The sequence below is a fragment of the Scyliorhinus torazame genome, chromosome 11 (genome assembly GCF_047496885.1).
Source record: "Scyliorhinus torazame isolate Kashiwa2021f chromosome 11, sScyTor2.1, whole genome shotgun sequence".
NCBI classification, from domain to species: Eukaryota; Metazoa; Chordata; class Chondrichthyes; order Carcharhiniformes; family Scyliorhinidae; genus Scyliorhinus; species Scyliorhinus torazame.
In genome coordinates this window covers 107,164,818-107,185,819 of record NC_092717.1, presented here as the reverse complement: position 1 = coordinate 107,185,819, position 21,002 = coordinate 107,164,818, and the positions used below count along the sequence as shown (strand labels likewise).

General features: G+C 44.3%; 1 protein-coding gene across 2 annotated transcripts in view; it reads right to left on the bottom strand.

Moving 5' to 3' along the window:
• tram1 (translocation associated membrane protein 1) overlaps nt 1-21,002 on the bottom strand; it is a 53,002-nt gene that overhangs the window by 21,147 nt on the left and 10,853 nt on the right. For both annotated transcript variants that reach the window (XM_072467587.1, XM_072467586.1), the window contains exons 2-8: nt 16,677-16,740; nt 8,926-9,044; nt 8,730-8,846; nt 8,580-8,638; nt 4,744-4,828; nt 3,414-3,484; nt 2,692-2,796 (exon numbers count right to left, since the gene is read on the bottom strand). In XM_072467587.1, coding sequence (XP_072323688.1) covers nt 2,692-2,796; nt 3,414-3,484; nt 4,744-4,828; nt 8,580-8,638; nt 8,730-8,846; nt 8,926-9,044; nt 16,677-16,740 — 620 coding nt within the window. The remainder of the gene's footprint in view (nt 1-2,691; nt 2,797-3,413; nt 3,485-4,743; nt 4,829-8,579; nt 8,639-8,729; nt 8,847-8,925; nt 9,045-16,676; nt 16,741-21,002) is intronic.

Genomic DNA, 21,002 nt, shown 5'->3' with positions numbered 1-21,002 from the left:
CACCACCCAAGGTGGCCACCAAGCCAAATCAAAAGACTAGTCAAAGAAAAACCAAAAGATACCATCAGCAAACTACCTCCAACCCCCACCAAAAAATGCCAACACATTGAATGTGACCACACCTCAAAACAAATAAAAGCGAGTCAAACAAAGATTTATCCGAAAAGTAAAACCTGCCTTTAACAAAACAAAAACTCTCAAGCTCATTGTGTAAAAAACTATTATATTGAGCTGCAGCAAACTCTCCAAATCCACTCCCTTTAACGGACTCCTGAGTTAGCAGGGACACTCCTAACTAGAGAAAGAGAAAAATAAAGTTAAAAAAAAAAAAACCATTTAACTTGTGCACCCCACTAACGACTAAATGTTGCTCCGAACAACCAAGGTTGAAAAAAAGAAAGGAAACTATGTATTAATATAAAAGAACAAAACCCCATATAGTAGGGAACCTCAAATCAAATCCAAAGCAGTAAGAACACAATCCCAACAAGAACAACAAAAAATAAGAAATACGAACAATACAACATGCCCATCGACAGAGCCATTAACCAAATTACACTGCACACAACTTGTGCCTTTTAACAAAAGAGTCTGTATCTTCCAACATGTCGCATAAGTAGTCCTTTTCCTCAAAGGTGACCAAGACGAGCTGGATAGACCATCCCGAACCTGACTCGACTCAACAATGATTCAGACACCAAAAAGTGGTGGTTAGTCGGTCAAATGAAAACACTCTCCATTTAAAATCATTTTTCTGTAACTCAGATAATTGACTGTACAGCGAGTTTGTATCAGCACAGATTAAGGCTATCCCAAATGCAGAACCATCCAAATATAGTTTCCTTAATTTCCCCTTCACAGGAATGTTATGAACACTTTAATCACAGAAAATGTTTTGGTGTTGCATATTAGGTGGATTCTGGAATAAAAGACGACGCAACTGCAAGAAGGGTTGAAGTGTCATGAAACTAATCTCAAATTGTTTTGTGTTTTATGTAGATGAGGGAAATATCTGATTGGATTGATGTTGATGCTGCAAATGGGTCTCATTGCTCTACGTCAGATTCCTATTTATTGACTACTGCTCCCCCTTCAACACTAATTGAAACCAAGCTCATATCAAAACTCCAAAACCTAGGACTTGGCTCCTCCCTCTGCAACTGGATCCTCGACTTCTTGACCCATAGACCACAATCAGTAAGGGTAAACAACAGCACCTCCTCGATAGTTCTCAATACCCAGGCCCCGCAAGGCTGCTTACTTAGCCCCCTACTATACGCCCTATACACATACAACTGTGGGGCAACGTTTGCTGATGACATGGTGTAGTGGGTCGGATCTTGAACAATGATGAGTCAGAGTACAAGAAGGAAATAAAGAACCTAGTGGCGTGGTGCAACAACAATAATCTCTCCCTCAAATTCAGCAAAACTAAAGAGCTGCTCATTGACTTCAGGAAGCAAGGTATCGTACACACCCGACTGCTTCAATGGTGTTGAGGTGGAGATGGTTGGCAGCTTCAAATTCCTAGTTGTGCACATCACCAACAATTTGTCCTGGTCCGCCCACGTTGACGCTACGGCCAAGAAAGCACAACAGCACCTACACTTACTCAGGAAACTAAGGAAATGTAACATGCCCACATTGACTCTTACCAATTTTTACAGCATCTTATTTGGCTACATTACAGCCTGGTTAGCAACTGCTCGGCTCAAGACCAGAAGAAAGTACTGAGAGTTGTGAACACAGCCCAGTACATCACGTGAACCCGCCTCCCATTCATTGATTCCATCTACATCTCCCGCTGCCTTGGGAAAGTGGGCAGCATTTTCAAAGACCCCTCCCACCCGGGTTATTCTCTCTTCCAACTTCTTCCATCGGGCAGGAGATACAAAAGTTCGAGAACACGCACTAATAGTTTCAAAAACAGCTTCCTCCCTGCTGTTACCATACCTATAATGAGCCTCTTATGGACTGAAATGATCTCTCCACACATCTTCCCTACCGAGCAGTACTACACTCCGTATGCTTCACCCGATGCCTGTTCACATGTATTTACTCTGTGTATTTACGCATGTCCTGTGTTTTTTCGTGTATGGTACGATCGGTCTGGACTGTACGCAGAACAATACTTTTCACAGTACCTCAGTACACATGACAATAAATCAAATCAATCAATCATTGTCTCTGTGTCAAGAGTAAAAATAAGATCATCCAGGCCTCTCATTCTGGAGCAGTCCGGTCAACCCTGAAACAAAACTCATGTGTACAGCCAATTAGGTTTTGACACATATGGATTAGGGTAAGCTGTGATGCTCCCAAAATGCACTATTTTTGCTACCACCCGAGAGTGGTCATTCTGATAAAGTACTGGGGACCTGGAACCATAGTCCAATATAAATTACCTTATTAAAGGAGGGAATCGGGAGCAAAGGAAGACCCACAAATATTGTTCAGGGGTATGTGAAGATTCCAGAGATTTGTGACAACCAAACACTTTTTCTAACAATAAAGCTTCAGCAAGTACTAGTTAACTTGTATATGAACTTTTAATCCAAGACACAGAACTTTATGATGTTTTATTTTGAGTATTTGGATAACATTGGATAATTAGGATTTTAGTGTCAAAACTCGTGGTTGCTGAACCTATCCATTAACCATTGAGCAATTGAAAATACTAGATGTACTTACCCCCTTTCATTCTTTTCATCGTTGAAATAAAACAGACGAGAAATGTGAAACAAAAGCTCCACAAAATAATGCAGCACCAGAAGAACTAGGCCAAAACGGTTCAGGCTAGAAATAAACAAGGAAAAGTCATTCACTTAAAAAAAATAAAAAAAAAAATTTAGAGCACCCAATTAATCTTTTCCAATTAAGGGGCAATTTAGCATGGTCAATCCACCTACCCTGCACATCTTTGGGTTGTGGGGCCGAAACCTACGCAAATACAGGGAGAATGTGCAAACTCCACACAGAGTGGCCCAGAGCCAGGATCGAACCTGGGACCGTGGCGCCGTGAGGCAGCAGTGGTAACCACTGCGCCAGCGTGCTGGCCCAGGTAAAGTCAATTCACAGAAATGTTGGTTATGTTAGCAGGCAATGATGTTATCCTATTCACAGCAAAGGCTAAAAGATCAGCTTTGATGAGCCTGATTCTCAATAGTTAATCATAATATGTACAAGTGAAAACAGTCCAAAAGCATAAATATTGGTGTAGCAGTGCTCTCGCTCCAGATTAGGAAAACATTCAAACACAAATTTACAGTGCTATAAATTCCTAGTCTCAGCATCTGAAGCTCCTTTAAAAAGTATATGGATGGATAAAAATTTGACTGCTGTAAATAACATTCACGGAAGGATGCGAGAAATGAAAAAAAAAAAAAAAAACTAGATTTTTAAAAAGCACTTACTTTAGCAGATAAGCTCCAGCAATGTGAAAAACATACAAACTGGTATACACAAGCTGTCGAGGAATATCCTCCTGAAAACAGAAAAGTTTGCAAGTGATTAGAAACCAGGAACAGCACAATACAGTTCAAATGGTCATTTTACAATTCTTTGAATTCAAACGATCTTGCTGGAATGCATATAATCACTCCAAGGCACTGTTTAGCAATGTGTCTAATCAACAAACTGCAATAATTTAAACAGCCGGCTTATTATCAGGCCATATTACAGCATTCGTACACCAGCCATTTAGTTCTTTTAAATATCAATGACAACCTTGCAAACAGTCAGTAAGGGACCCGTGAGAAGCCAATCCCCCACAAAACTTTTACGAGCCCCTTCCCCAACTTCAACTAAGCCTCCGAGTGGCCTTGTTTTAGAGTTCCAATCCAACTCATCTTTACCTAGGGTGGCTCCAACAATAAAATTAATCTTCAGGCCTCCTGGAGTAGGCTAGAAATCCTGGTGGTGCTGCTGGCACTGGAGCGGTCAGCCTCTGGCTGGCCAGCACGAGTTGGGACACCCACCCAGCATCAAGAACTGCAGTAGAAAATTGCCCCCAAGGGAGCCAGGAACCGACGGAGGCCAACAGACAACCTAATTGGGAAACAATTCCGACAGGAACCAGAATTGGCTGCGTTGTTCCAGCTGCGTTGTTCCAGCTGGTGGACAGGCCCAGCGCCACAACCACTAAATTCCACCCCTTGCCTGAGAGAGCCATGGCATTGTAATTCAGGCTATTCTACAACTGGAGGAACTGGAGGTAGGGGAGAAATGTGGAAAGGTGGTATGAGAGCCAAGTGTGGCAATGTCCTCACCCAATGATCACACGCGCACCATTTTATTGAAATCAGAAGTCAAAACTCTGACAGCTTTTGTTCTCCTCCCTAGCCCAGAGGCTTTAAGACAAACTTCAGCTGCATGCTTGTTGCTGAGCTGCGAAAAGTGCAGAATCACAAAATAGTACTTAAACCAGAGGCTTCTTGTCTATATAACTTTGCCAAACAGTGACTTTGCTCTTTCAGCCACAAGGGAAACGCAACTGATATCACATAGGCGTAACTACTGGAGGTAATTTTGCAAAAGTCCATCATGGTGCTTTTTGTTAGTCATTAGTGTGGGTTGGAAAATCAGATCTACAACTGTTCTGTCACCAAGTTTCTGATCGCGACCCTCCACTGGGAGTGTCTTAATAATTTTATTAATTTTCCTTGTTAAAACATTCGTCCCTCCCACCTGATATTGCAAAGATATGCACAACCATCTTTCTGAAAACAGAGCATTCATGCTCACCTTCCGGGTTTTCTGAAAATAAAGTTCTGGCAAGGCATGAAGCCAATAAGCCAACTGTGCAATATAGAAAAACTTCACCTGAAATCTAAAAGGATAACAAAAACTATTAGAAAAAGTATACAAGAGAATGTGACAATTTAGAACAAAATAATGTGCTGTATAGTCCCAAACCAAAATCAAAAAATGCACACAAAACAATTAAAATATACACTGCTAAATCAGATATACATTGCTAAAATCAGCAGTACAATATTTTGAGAATCTCAACATTATTATAAGACATGGAACTCCAGGCATCCTGGTGATTCTACATTATTACCATCAAATAAAACCTCTGCTCCAGCTCTGAACTAAGTTATTGCTGACAGCAAATAGAGCAATTTTGTTCTCTTTGAGACGATCGCTTCTCTTTCCTACATTCATTCTGACAGGACAATTGTGATTGATAGTACCTTTTACCTGGGATAGCCGCAAGGTGCTCTATAATGGCAAACTAAGTAACTAAGAGTGATTAAATAGCATCATAGTTCACTTCTTGCAAAAATGTTACTACTGATCAGCATATGCAATGCTTTGGAAATTAACCTTCATTTTAATAATTGTTCTGAGCTTGTGAAATAGGATATTATAATTCTGACTCAAGATTCTGTAAATATAATGGAGCAAAAAGTGTAAAAATTTAAATTGGGATTACAGACATAATCTCACAGCACATGGAAAACTTGACATCATGTCCAGTATGTTTATCATTGATGCCCAGGTTGGAAGCTGGTTTGGCCCCTCTGTTTCCTCAAATCCTTTTCTGAAGGCATTCCACTCTAGTGCATCACACAAATTACATTTTTTTAAAAATGCAGTAGTCTGGATAAAGAGTGTCAGTGTGATATTAGATTATAGGATCAGTAATACCATGGTGTGGGGTATTAACTGGAAAAGGTTGAGGGCGTGGTTGGAGTGGAGAAAGACAATGCCCTCAATTGATAACTGCTTAAGTAAACTTAGTTATCAAGATAAGCTGGGAGAGCTCAGAAATGTTTACTTTGGAAAAGCATAGACTTTGAAGTAATTTCTTTTTAAACATTTAGAGTATCCAATTATTTTTTTTTTCCAATTAAGGGGCAATTTAGCATGGCCAATCCACCTAGCCTGCACATCTTTGGGGTTGTGGGGACGAAACCCACGCAGACACGGGGAGAACGTGCAAACTGCACACGGACAGTGACCCAGGGCCGGGATTCGAACCCGGGTCCTCAGCACCTTAATCCTTTGAAGAAATAATTATAGATAGCCTGGATGAGACAGGCTAAATGCACCAGTTGATTTTAAAAAAGTGTCCATGGGATGTGCATGTCACTGGCTAGGCTGATATTTACTGCCCATTCCTAATTGCCCATGAAGGTGGTGGTGAGCTGCCTTCTTGAACTGTTGCAGTCCATGTGGTGGAGATGCACTCAAGTGCTGCTAGGGATGAAATTCCAGGATTTTGACCCAGCAACAGTGAAGGAATGGCAATATATTTCGGAGTCAGGATGGTGAGTGGCTTGGAGGGCAAACTTCCAGGCGGTGATGTTTCCATGCATTTTATGCCCTTGCAGATGGTAGTGGTCGTGGATTTGGAAGGTGCTGACTAAGGAACCTTGGTGAGTTCCTGCAGTGTATCTTATGGATGGTACACACTGTTGCCACGGTGGTAGAGGGAGTGAATGTTGTGGAAGGGGTGCCAAGGGCAGCTTTGTCCCAGGTGGTATTGAGCTTCTGGATTGTTGTTGGAGCTGCAGTCATCCAGGCAAGTGGACTGTTCCATCACACTCCTGATTTGTGCCTGGGGGGGGGGGCAACGAACATCACCATGGTTAGGAAATGGGTAGTGGGGAAGGGGCCGGTGTGGGTGCGTATGGAGGTGGCTTCTTGTAGTGGAACGAGCTTAAGAACGTTGTTAACAGTGCCTCTGCAGTTTTCACTGGCCAGACACCGATGGGTGGCCACCGATTTGTGACTGTGATAACCATAGATTTGCATTGGGAGGGCTGGCTGCGAGGCTTCGGGGATTGCGGCAGGCAGGGACCAAATGATTTAGAGACCGGTTTATAGGGGCCGTTTCGTGAAATTGGAGGACCCGGAGGATGAGTAGCCCAGGGGAAACGGTTTCAGGTGCCCGCTGGTTCTGGATTTTGAGAATGGAGAGGTGCAGTCTTTTCCTGGTTTACCACCCTTGGGATTGCAGGATAAGGTACTATCGAAGGAGGAGTTAGGGGCAGGGAAGGTCTCCGAAGTCTGCAAGGAGCTAATGGATTGAGAGGGGGCCCCAGTGGTGGATACAAACGTAAGAGGAGGAGGAGCTGGGAGGGGAGGTGGATGCCGGCACATGGGCTGAGGCGCTGCGGAGGGTGAAAGAGTCACCTCGTGTCTAAGGTAATTCATAGAGCAAATATGACGGTAGCACGGATGAGTAGGTTTTTTTGAGGGGGTTCAGGACAGGTGTGGGTGGTCCCGCGGGGTGGCCCGCGAATCACGTCCACGTGTTTTGGGCATGTCAGAAGCTAGAGTGGTTCAGGCAGGATTTGTTGACGCAATGTCCCAGGTGCTGGGGATGAAGGTGGCTCAGAGTCCAGAGTTAGCGATATTCGGGGCATCGGAAGACTCGGGTGTCCGGGGGTGGGGAGGGCAGGAGGCGCCGATGCCTGGGCCTTTGCCTCCCTGATAGCATGGGAGACGGATCTTGCTTGGTGGAGGGTCTTGGAACCGCAGAAAGTGGGGGTGTGGGTGAGTGACCTGGCGGAATTCCGGAAGCTGGAGAAGGTCAAATTCGTCCTGAGGAGGTTGGTTGCTGGGTTCGTTCAGAGGTGGAAGCCGTTAATTGACTTCTTTAAGCAGAATGGAGGGGTCAGCAAAAAAAAAAAAAAAAGGGGGGGGGGTAAGGGGAAAGGCAGGATGTGAAAAGGGAATGATGATGGGGAGTGGGGGAGAAAGTGTGTGTTGGTTATTTATAATGTTGTACAATTTTGCTTCTGCTTCAGTTTGTTTTTCTGAAAATGCCCGAATAAAATATTTTAAAAATACTATAAACTATTCTTTTGGTTTACAACATAAAGAAAGATAGAATTATTTTACAACTGAACTTTTGTGTGGGAGCAATAGGTGTAGCATTTAAATTTTTGGGTTTAATGCATTAATAAATGATCCTCTTTATTTAAACCCAAATGCTGTTATTTTTAAATCGACCACACTTCTGGAGTCTAGAGCTACACCCATCTTCACCTCCAAAACCACACGATTACAGACAGTAAGGGAAGGGAATAAGGCATTTCAGTTTATTGCTTCTTCTTTGTAACACTGCAAAATGATCAGTTGATGAAAAAGAATAGCAGTCTCACCTCCCTTACTTGCCATCCAGTAATTCGTATTGAAAAGTGTTCATGCTAGGAAATGAGATAAATAGGAATCCAGCATGGCTGTAACACTTCTGGTGTTTAATAGACTGAAATGGTCACTGTGTAAACTCATATGTAAATAACTAGGCACTGGAATACAATTGGTCCCCATGAAACTACAGGGTTGATTCTATAGTCCTGAACACACAGCAAGGAGCTGCGCTGTACAGGGATTACAGGATAAAACGAAACATATAACATTGTAGTTCCAATTCTCTGAGCCATACTCCCTGCAAGCACACCTTTGTGAATGAACAATCACACCATATATGCCAGTATATCTGTCAGTGCTTCAGATAAGGATGAGAACAGTTAAAAAACCCCGAAAGGAAACTATCTTTCAAAAGACTTAATTTGGCACACTATGTGCTACTTTTACTTGCAGGAATTTTAAGAAGGACTCACGGCATCAGTGTGTGGGGATAGCTCTCCCATAAATTTGTTGGATTTGTTGCATAATTTTCCTATAAAATAAAGTAGTGTTTATTTAGGTCATGTGGTAACACACTATATTTAATGCAAATAATAACCATATAAAATAAATGTTATACTTACAGAGGATAGAATGCACATTCCCCAGATAAAAGACACCAGGTAAAAGACGCCGAGTTGTCCAGATTCATTGAATTTGCTGTGCTTTGTTTTTGAAAAGTGCATTCGCCTGTTGATTTTCTGAAATGAAAGTTCATGGTCATTTTATAGCTGGAGAAATGCATCACTTTAGAGATTCAAAAAATGTCACTATACTCACATCAAGCACGTACTCTTGCAAGATGGCATGGAGAATAATAGCAACCAACGTGTAAAAGAAAACTGTGGCCAAGTCTTCCCAACCATAATGGTAAAGAATAAATTGTTCAGTCTTTTCATCTAAGAAAATAAACAAATAATTCATCACTTATTGATACTCAAGGCTCAAATTTAATATATTAAATAAAAGCACAAACAGGTCTAATATAGGTGATTGTTTCTGGGAATAAACACCTGTAAATTGTGGAAGAAAATGGAAAAGGAAATTTACAGGCATCATAAGAGGTGTGATCCAACATTATATTTGGGGAGGTTTTTAAAATGATCATTTTAACAACTATATATAGCACTTTTCATGACGGCCAGATGTCTCAAAAAGCACTTTACAACAAATGAAGTAGTTTGAAATGTAGTCACTGTTGTAATGTAGGAAACATAACAGCCAATTTGCACACAGCAAGGTCCCACAAGCAGCATTGTGATAGTGACCAGATAATCTTTTTTGTAATGTTGCTTGCGGGATTAATATTGGTCAGGACATCAAGGATAACTCCCCGGCTCTTCTTTGAAATGATGTAATTGAATTGTCTGCAGATTGGGGTTTGGGGTGGGGGGGACGAAAGAGAGAGAGAGAGATAGAGAGAAGCAGAGTTAATCGGGCTTTAAGAGGGCTAGACCTCGTGGAATAATGAAATAGATCAGCTACACAAGTCAAATGTGAGTATCTTGAGAATAATGGCCACAATATGGTATGGTCTAAGATTCAACCATTAGGGGAAGATATCAGTACAAAAGCTGGAACACTAGATTGGATTAGAACAGAGTTCAGAAAGATCAGTTTCAAGCTGGCTGAGACCAGGTAGCACAGGAAATTGGCACACAATTGGTATATTCAATTAAATGGAAACAACAAAGAGGTTTAAGATGCCATGGATATGGTTAGAGATTAGAAACCAATTAAAATTGAAGAAAGCCTAGAAGAATTGTAAGAATAATAAACAAAAAACAAGAGCAAGACAAGGAAAGCTAAATACAATTTATATTTATGCAGCATAGTTAATGTAATAAAACGTCCCAAGGCATTAACATATATCGTAAACAGTTGCGGTCCCAGCTTTGAGGCCTGTGGAATCCCGCTGGTTACAGATCGCCAATTTGAAAAAGAACTCCTTATACTCGCTCGCTGGTTCCTTCCTATTAGCCAATTCACTATCCATGCCAATATACTATCTCCAACACCATGGACTCTATCTTATGACTTAACCTTTTGTGAGGTGCCTTGTTGAACACTTTCTGGAAGTCCAAATATAACACATCTACTGGTTCCCCTCTATCCACTCTCATTGAGGCTTCGTCAAAAAACTCTAATAAATTAGTCAGGCACGAGTTCCCTTTCATTAAAGCCATGCTGACTCTGCTTGATTAGATTATGATTTTCCAAATGTGCTGCTATTACTCCCTTGAAAATGGGTTCCAACATTTTTATCAACAATAAATGCTAGGCTAATCGGCTTATAGTTACCTGCCTTTTGCCTTCCCCTCTTTTTGAATAGATGTGTCACAACGGCAGTTTTCAACTCCTCCGGTACTTCTCCAGAATCCAAAGATTTTTGGAAAATTACAACCAATGCATCCACCATCTCTGTAGCTACTTCTTTTAGGGTCTTAGGATGCAAGCCATCAGGACCAGGGGACTTAGCTGCCTTTAGCCTCATTAGTTTGTCTAATATTATTTCTCCAGGTGATGGTGTTGTTATTTAATTCCTCCCCCGTATTCTTTATTATTAATGGGTTGTTCAAGTATCTTCCACCTTAAAGACGGATTCAAAATAACTGTTTAGCTCTTCTGCCATATTCTTGTACCCCATAACAATGGTTAGCACTGCTGCTTCAGTGCCAGGGACCGGGGTTCAATTCCGGCCATGGGTCCCTGCCTGTGTGGTGTTTGAACGTTCTCCTCTTGTCTGTATAGGTCTCCTCTGGGTGCTCCAGTTTCCTCCCACAGCCAAAAGATGTGCAAGTTAGGTGGATTGACCATGCTAAATTGCTCCTTAGTGTCCAGGGATGTGCAGGTTAGGTTATGGGGTTACGGGTAGGGGAATGGGGGAAGTGGGCATGGGTAGAGTGCTCATTTGAAGGGTCGACGCAGACTCGGTGGGCTGAATGGCCTCCTTATGCATTGCAGGGATTCTACAATTCTATAACTATCTCCCCAGATTAATTTTCTAAGGGGCCTACGTTCACTTTGACATCGCTCTTTCATTTTATGCATTTAAAGAAGCTCTTAATTTTTTATATTCCTTGCTAATTTGCCCTCAGATTATTTTCTCCCTCTTTATTACCTTTTTAGTCCTCTTTTGCGGGATTCTGAATTTATCTCAATCTTTGGGGTTATCAATCATTTTTGCCTCCTTATATGCTTTTTCTTTCAACTTAATGCTAGCCTTAACTTCTTGGATTAGCCATGGCTGGTTTATCCTTTTAGAATCTTCCATCCTTACTGGGATACATTTTTGCAGAGAGTTACAAATGACCTTCTGGAATGTCCATCACTGCTTGGTCTACTGTCTTTCCTGCTAATCTATCCACCCAGTTCATTTTAGCTAACTCTACCCTTATTTCATTGTAAGTCCCTTTATTTAAGTTAAACACAGTTGTTTCCGACCCAAGTTTCTCATTCTGAAACGGAATAATAAATTCTATCATGTTATGATCACTACTACCTGGGGGATCTTTTACTCTGAGGTCACTTATTAAACTTGCCTCATTACCCATTACCAGATTCAAGATAGCCTGTTCCCTGGTTGGCTCCATGACATATTGCTCGAGGAAACTATCACTAATGCACGCTATGGATTTGTTGTTGTAGCTACCCGTACCAACTTGATTAACCCAAACAACATGAAAATTAAATTCAGCCACAATTATTTCTCTATTAATTTTACATACACCTATTATTTGTTGATTTATACCTTTTCCGACAATGTGGCTACTGTTGGAGGGTCTATGCACTACTCCTATCAATGTCTTCTTTCCCTCGCTGCTTTTTACCTCCACCCAAATGAACTCTACATCATCTGAGACAAGATCCTGTCTCACAACTGTCCTCATTTCTTATTAAGATTGTTACCCCACCAACTTTTCCTCCCCCCTCCGGTCCTTCCGAAAAGGACAAATATCCCTTAAGTTCCCAGTTTTGATCTCCTTGATCACAACCATTTATCTCGATTTGTGTCAGTTCGGCTTATTCAGAATAATTCGTGCATTACAATGGCAAGCCTATTTTTTTACCATTTTTAATTATCTTAACTTCTCTTTGTACTGTGGCCCTATTTGCCTCTTGCCCTTGATTACCCTGCTACTGTTTTTGCATCTTATTGTTCTTTAGTTTATTACTGTCCTAGTTTCTTGTTCCCTTGTCACCCTGCTTAGGTTCCTATCCCCCTGCCATTCTAGAAACCACACAAGCAAACATTCCCTTCGGACATCAGTCCCAATCCTGCCATGGTGTAACCCGTCCAGTTTGTACTGGTCCCACCTCCTCCAGAATCTGTCCCAAGAATGTGAAACCCTCCCACTTGCACAATCTTTCCAGCCACATATTTATTCGATATATCCTATTTCCACTCTGACCAGCATGTGGCACTGGTAGTAATCCGGATATCACTACCTTGGGGTTCCTACTTTTCAACTTAACTCCCTATATTTGGCAGGAGCACTTCCCCCGGCCTTTCAAGGAAACCTGCCACAATTGCTCTCCTCCCTCATTTGCTGAACTTGTTCCCACTTCATATTTATCTTTCCGATGCCAAGCTTGCAATTTCCCCCCTCTCCCCCCCCACCTCTACACCCTGCATTCTGAGTCCCACAAGCCCCACTGATTGGCGTTCTTGATTGCTAGGGACTGTCCTGCTGCCCTTTCTCCATCCCTCAAAATGATTAAATCTGCTGTCACCAGCATATCATGCAGTGCATTCCAGATCATCATCATAACTCGCTGTGTACATACAAAAAGTAATCTTCATGTCACCTCTGGTTCTTTTGTCAATTATGTCAAATCAGTGTCTCTGCCCCTGGAAACAAATTTGTCCTTATTCACCCTCCATGATTTTGAACACTTCTATTAAATCGCCTCTGAAAGCTTCTTGGCGTCAAGGAGAACAATTGCTTTCTCTAATCTCTCCACATCAACTTGTCCTGCAACACTCAGACCATTCTAATAAACCTGCTTTGTTCCCCTCCAAGGCCTTGACAGGCTTTCTAAAATGTGGCACCCAGAATTGGGCCATCTCCATCTGGGGCCTAATCATTGACGTTTAAAATATCTTCCCTGCTCCTGTACTCTACATGTCTATCTGTAAAGCCCACTATCTTACCCAATTTACCCTGCATCCTTCAAGGCCCACATACATACACTCCCATGTCTCTCAGTTCTCCCAAGGTGTTAGACAGGGAGCAGCAGAACCTTTTCTGAAAAGGAGTTTATACAAAACATATATCATTCCCTTTATCCAATTTGTCACTTCTTCAAAACAAAACTATTACACGGTCAAATATCCCTGCCTTGAACTAATCTCTGCTGCCACGTTTAGGGTAAGAGAGGAGACAGTCAGCAAGGACACATGTTCTTGTTTACCATAAAGTGTCTTCTGCTCAATATCAAGTAACCAGTAGATATATCACTGGTAGATACCAGTAAGGACAGGATCGGTTTGGGTGTGCTACTTGCCACAATCAGTCAAGGCTCTCACAGGAAGAAATGTCACTCAAATGAAGCACTGGCAGTGTCTCAGAAAGCCAATGCCTTTGAGAGAGAAAAGCAATAGGAAGGGAGAACCAGACCTTCCAAATGATTGCTTTGCGATTAAAATTAAATACTACTGAACAATGATTTTGCAATTCTCCATTGGGAAGCCTCTATTAATATTAAAACTCTTAATAAATAATCACTAATCTACAACAAATGAACCATGGTATGGTGAAGACACAAACCTATACATCAATACTGTGCAATAATCAATCACATCCTTTTCTCTTCTTGCTAGGATCAGAAGGAAGAGGGATGGAAAATGCATTAAATGAAAAAGATAAACATTGGAACTTTGTTTCAATAGAAAATACCCTCAAAGTAAGTTTATTTAATTCTTAAAGTCGAGAGACATTTTGAAATAGTACTTGCCTCACTTTTGGGTAACTTAGCACCTTTGAGAAAAGTCAGAAAACGTTTTGTGTTGCATCCATAATATTTAAAAAGTAACCCAATGAACTGGTCAATATTAAAGCAATACTAAAGTTAGTCCAAGGTCTCTTAGGAAGAGGGGCAAATCAACCAACTCTCCAGTTCCTGATTGCTATCAATCCCTGCTGAAAATGTACATGGGGTTGACAAGATGAAGCTCAGCTGACTTACATCACTGCCTCTGTCCAGTCAAATAACATCGCCACCCACATTCATAAGCACAAAATACATGTAGGCAGTCAATGCCCACATTCAACCAAGGAAGCAATAGATTTAGAAGAGGATGCAAAAGGGAGAAAACTGGCAAGGAAATGCAACCATCATTAAAATGTACAACCCTGATATGAAGGCCAGTGGCCCACAGTAGCAATTCTTCTCATCAATGTCTTCTTTGCTTCTCAACGCACCTATTTCAAAGCTCTCAAAACCTTGCACCCTCCATAAATTTGAGGTCATCCAAAACTTTGCTGCATTATAAATTGATCCGAGATCCGAGCAGTTTTCATCCCTGTGCTCACCTGAGCCACACTGGCTCCCGGTCCGGCAATGCATCAACTTTAAAATGCTTGTTCATCGTTTCAAATCCCTCCTTAACACTGCCCCTCCCAGATGATGGTCCTCCCGAGGTTCTTATTTGTATTTCAATGTCTCCCTATACTAATCACCAAGACCTTTTTTAATAAAATAGACAGGAGCATCACGAGCTTCGTGTGGGCAGGGAAAGTTCCGAGAGTAAGGAGGGGGTTCCTTCAGCGTAGTAGGGACAGAGGAGGATTGGCACTACCGAACTTGGGCGATTACTATTGGGCCGCCAATGTGGCAATGATACGTAAATGGATGATGGAGGGTGAGGGAGCGGCGTGGAAAAGACTGGAGAGAAAGTCCTGTAAAGGGACGAGTTTAGAGGCGCTGGTGACGGCGCCGCTACCGATCTCACCTAAAATGTTTACCACGAACCCGGTGGTGGCGGCAACATTGAATATCTGGGGACAGTGGAGGCGACAGAGAGGGGTGCGGGGAGCCCTGGTGGGGTCCCCAATCAGGAACAACCATAGGTTCGCCCCAGGAAGAATGGATGGAGGATTTCAGAGCTGGTACCAGTTGGGAATTAGGAGGGTGGGAGATTTATTTATAGATGGGACTTTTGCGAGCTTGGGAGCATTGGAGGAAAAGTATAAGTTGCCCCGGGGAAATTTCTTGAGATATATGCAGGTGAGGGCGTTTACTAGACACAGGTGAGGGAATTTCCGTTGCTCCCGACACAGGGGGTACAGGACAGGGTGCTTTCAGGGGTGTGGGTCGGAGAGGGCAAGGTGTCAGAGATTTACCGAGAGATGAGGGAAGAGGGGGAGGAGTCGGTGGGCGAACTAAAAGGAAAGTGGGAAGAAGAACTAGGGGAGGAGGTAGAGGAGGGTATGTGGGCTGATGCCCTAAGCAGGGTAAATTCCTCTTCCTCATGCGCCAGGCTTAGCCTGATTCAATTTAAGGTGCTACATAGAGCACACATAACGGGAGCAAGATTGAGCAGGTTCTTTGGAGTGGAGGACAAATGTGGGAGGTGTGGCGGGAGCCCGGCAAACCACGCACATATGTTTTGGGCGTGCCCGGCACTGGAAGGGTATTGGAAGGGAGTGACGGGAGTGATTTCGCGGGTGGTGAAGGCCCGGGTCAAACCAGGCTGGGGGTTAGCTCTATTTGGAGTTGCGGAAGAGCCGGGAGTGCAGGAGGCGAAAGAGGCAGACGTTGTGGCCTTTGCGTCCCTAGTAGCCCGGCGCAGGATCCTACTCATGTGGAAGGAGGCGAAACCCCCCGGACTGGAGGCCTGGGTAAATGATATGGCGGTGTTCATTAAACTGGAGCAGATAAAGTTTGCACTGAGAGGATCGGCTCAAGGGTTCACCAGGCGGTGGCACCCATTTCTCGACTACCTAGGGGAACGTTAGAGGGAAGACAGATGACCAGCAGCAGCAACCCAGGGGGAAGGGGGTTTAGTTTAGTTTAGGTCAAAGATAAAGGGGTTTTGTTACTTGTGTATTGTTAAAAATTTCTGTATTATTGTTGCGTTTGCTTTGTAAGAGGGGAAAAATTGTTGTTTGGGAAAAAAATTTCAATAAAACATATTTAAAAAAAAAAAAACACTGCCCCTCCCAAACATTATAAACTCCCCCTCCCAAACATTATAAACTCCTCCAATTCTCCGAGATCTCTGCACAGCTTCAATTCTAGCCTTTTCTGCATTCTTCGTCTTAAGCGCTCCACCACTGACGGTCATACCTGCTCTTCCCTAATGCTCTGAAATTCCTTCCTAAACCTTTCCACCTCTTTATCTCGATTTCCTCCTTTAAGATGCTCTTTATAACCTACCTCCGCCTAATATCTCCTTATGCAACTCTGCCAAATTTTTCTTGCCAGCGTTTCTGTGAAACGCCTTGGGACATTTGATTCTGTTAAAGGCAGTATATAAATGCAAGTTATTTTTGTAAGAAATAATAAAAAAAGGTGAGAAAACATACCCGCTGCATGGAATGTAACGTTATATTGAAGAGTGACAAAAGAAACAGCCATCTTAGCGGTCATCTGCAAAACAGGAAAGTTGAGCATCAGCTCAGCTACTAGAAATAAGAAACAAGAACTTAACAATTAGAAAATGTACCCAATCTGCAAGCACCAAATAGAACATAAAATGCAACACCCGACCTCCACCTCCTTTGCAATGGCTATGAAGCAAGTCCAAGAAGATGAAAACAAAGCAGGTCTTGGGGTTCAGCTGCTATTCTGCTTTAACCTCTCCCTCCAGACTTTCCAATCAACAGTGCAGTAATTAAATTATTATGGATTACATGCACTACAATGGTTGCAAAACAATATTATTATTTTACATAAATGTGCTTGTGTATGAACAAAACTGTGTTTTGATCAGTAAGCCAGAATTGGGAGAAAGTACTTGTTATCATCTCAATCTGATCAGAGCAGCGCTTGAGGTACAATAATTCACCTAGGCCGCAAAAGAGCATTCACAGTCCACACTCTGATCACTATCTGCTCATGTGCATGTTTTGGCGAGGGGTGAAATGAGAATTAGACTCTGTAGTCAAATGTTGATTAGAACAGTTTGGACTTCCATGTGAATTAATGGGAACCATGGTGAACTAACAGGGCTGAAAGGGCATGTGGAATCATATGCAACACCTTCAAATTAATAGGGGAAAGGATTTTCAGGGACAAAACTTCAACTCTTTCAAACCCTCAAATGTATGCAGAGAAAAAAACCTCTTAAAAATCTAAGTTGGTACAACTTACATTACTACTGGAGTTATTAATAATCTTAATTGTCACAAGTAGGCTTACATTGCAATGAAGTTACTGTGAAAAGCTACTAGTCGCCACATTCCGGCACCTGTTCGGGTACACAGAGGGAGAATTCAGAATGTCCAAATCACCTAACAACTCGCCTTTGTCTTTCGGGACTAGTGGGAGGAAACCCACACAGACACGGGGAGAATGTGCAGACTCCGCAAAGACAGTGACCCAGCCGGGAATCGAACCCTTCAGCTGTGCTGGCATGCTGAAGGAACAACGACAATTTGTACCTATACAGCACCGTGAGCATTGGAAGATATCTCAAGGTAATTCATAGTGGCATAATCCCTTTAATGCGGGTTATGACCAACAGCTTGGTCAAAGAAGAGATCTGAATGAGAGGTGGAGAGGCACTGAAATTTAAGGACATAATGCCCTTATTAACCGAGAGACAGCTATGAACACTGGGGCAAAGGATGCACAAAACGTGGCAGAGACAGTGGAGCTTAGTGGAATTTGGGTTGTAGGATTGGAAAATGTGACTGAGACAGGAGGGGAAAGGGCATGAAGGGATTAAAATGTGCAGATGAGACTTTAAAAAAAAAAACATTTATTAAAGTTTTTAACACAATTTTTCTCCCTTACAAACAATAACCGCCCCCCCCCACCCCGTAACAAAAAAGAAACGAGAAATCGCGCGGAGCAAGAGATATACATGGCAAAATAGTATATTTACATAGCTTTGTACACTGGCTCTCTCCCGTACGTGCCAGTTTCCCCGATTCTTCATGTTATCTCTTGACCGACCGACCGACCCCCCCCCCCCCCCCCCCCGCCCAAAGGTTGCTGCTGCTGCTGACCGGCCTTCCTCTAGCGCTCCGCGAGATAGTCTAGGAACAGTTGCCACCGCCTGGAGAACCCCTGCGCAGACCCTCTCAAGGCTAACTTCATCCTATCCAACTTTATGAACCCAGCCACATCGTTTATCCAGGCCTCCACGCTGGGGGGCTTCGCCTCCTTCCACATTAGCAAGATCCTTCGCCGGGTGACTAGGGACAAAGGCCACAATACCGGCCTCTTTCGCCTCCTGCACTCCCGGTTCATCCACTACTCCGAATATTGCTAGCCCCCAGCTTGGCTTGACCCGGACTTTCACTCAGGTGAGATATTGCTCCCGCCACTCCTCTCCAGAACCCTTCCAGTGCCGGGCATGACCAAAACATATGGACATAGTTCGCCGGGCTCCCTGAGCACCTTCCACATCTGTCCTCTACCGCAAAGAACCTGCTCAACCTCGCCCCCGTCAAGTGAGCTCAGTGAACCACCTTAAGTTGTATCAGGCTGAGCCTGGCACACGAGGAGGAGGAATTAACCCTACCCAGGGCATCAGCCCACAGACCTTCCTCGATCTCCTCCCCCAGCTCCTCCTCCCATTTAGCCTTCAACTCTTCCACCAGCACTTATCCCTCTTCTTTCATCTCCTGGTGTATTGCCGACACCTTGCCCTCCCCGACCCATGCACCCGAGATCACCCTGTCTTGAATTTCTTGTGCCGGGAGCAACGGGAATTCCCTCACCTGTCGCCTCAAAAAAGCCCTCACCTGCACATATCTAAAGGCATTTCCCGGGGGTAGCTCAAACTTCTCCTCCAGTGCCCCTAGGCTCGCAAACGTCCCGTCAATGAACAGGTCCCCCATTCTTCTGATCCCCGCCCGATGCCAGCTCTGCAACCCCCCGTCCATCTTCCCCGGGACAAACCGATGGTTACCCCTGATCGGGGACCACACCGATGCTCCCATTGCACCCCGGTGCCGTCTCCACTGGCCCCAGACGCTTAGCGTTGCCGCCACCACCGGGCTAGCGGTGTACCTTGTCGGCGAGAGCGGCAGCGGTGCCGTCACCAACGCCCCAGGCTCGTTCCTTTGCAGGACGCCATCTCCATCCTCTTCCATGCTGCCCCCTCTCCCTCCATAACCCACTTGCGGATCATCAACACATTTGCTGCCCAGTAGTAGCTCCCCAGGTTTGGCAGCGCCAACCCTCCTTGGTCCCTACTGCGTTCCAGGAACCCTCTCCTTACCCTCGGGGTCTTATTCGCCCACACAAACCCCATAATACTCCTGCCTACTCTCTTAAAAAAGGCTTTAGTGATCACGATGGGAAGGCACTGAAACACAAACAAAAACCTCGGAAGGACCACCATTTTGACCGATTGCACTCTACCCGCCAGCGAGAGCGGTAGCATGTCCCATCTTTTAAAATCCTCCTCCATTTGGTCCACCAACCTCGTCAGCTTCAATTTATGGAGGGCCCCCCAACTCCTGGCTATCTGGGTCCCCAGATACCGAAAGCTCCCCTCCGCCCTCCTCAGCGGTAGGTCCCCTATCCCTCTTTCTTGGTCCCCCGCCTGTAATACAAAGAGTTCACTCTTCCCTACATTGAGCTTATAGCCCGAAAACTCCCCAAACTCCCGAAGAGTCTGCATGACCTCCACCATCCCCTCCATTGGATCCGCCACGTACAGCAACAGGTCATCCGCATATAGCGACACCCGATGCTCTTCTCCCCCTCGGACCACCCCCCTCCATTTATTAGACTCCCTCAATGACATGGCCAATGGTTCGATCGCCAAAGGGAACGGGGGGACGGGGACAGGGGGCACCCCTGCCTCGTCCCTCGGTACAGCCGAAAGTACTCCGACCTCCGCCGGTTCGTCACTACACTCGCCACCGGGGCTCTGTAAAGGAGCTTAACCCAACTGATAAATCATCCCCCGAACCCAAACCTATGCAGCACCTCCCAGAGATACTCCCACTCTACTCGGTCAAAGGCCTTCACCGCGTCCATAGCTGCCACTATCTCCGCTTCTCCCTCCACCGATGGCATCATTATCACGTTTAAGAGCCGCCGCACGTTGGTGTTTAGCTGCCTACCCTTTACAAATCCTGTCTGGTCCTCGTGAATCACCCCCGGGACACAGTCCTCGAGGCCAGCACTTTTGCCAGCAACTTTGCCTCCACATTGAGGAGCGTGATCGGCCTCTACGATCGGAGGTAGGGTCCCCTCCTCTCTTGCCTCATTAAAGGTCCTCACTAATAGCGGGGCCAACAGGTCTACGTACTTCCTGTAGAAGGTCTACGTACTTCCTGTAGAACTCCACCAGGAACCTGTCCGGTCCCGGGGCCTTCCCCGCCTGCATGCTCCCCAAACCCATTCTCAGCTCCTCCAACCCAATTGGTGCCCCCAGACCAGCCACCTCTTGCTCCTCCACCCTCGGGAATCTCAGCTGGTCTAGGAATCGTCTCATACGCTCTTCCCCCGTTGGGGGCTGGGATCTGTACAGCTCTTCATAGAAGGCCTTAAATACCTCGTTTATTTTCGTCGCACTCCGAACTGTGGCTCCCCTTTCATCTTCGACTCCCCCTATTTCCCTCGCTGCCATCCTTTTACGGAGCTGGTGTGCCAGCATCCGACTAGCCTTTTCCCCATACTCATAGGTCGCCCCCTGCGCTTTCCTCCACTGTGTCTCCGCCTTCCCT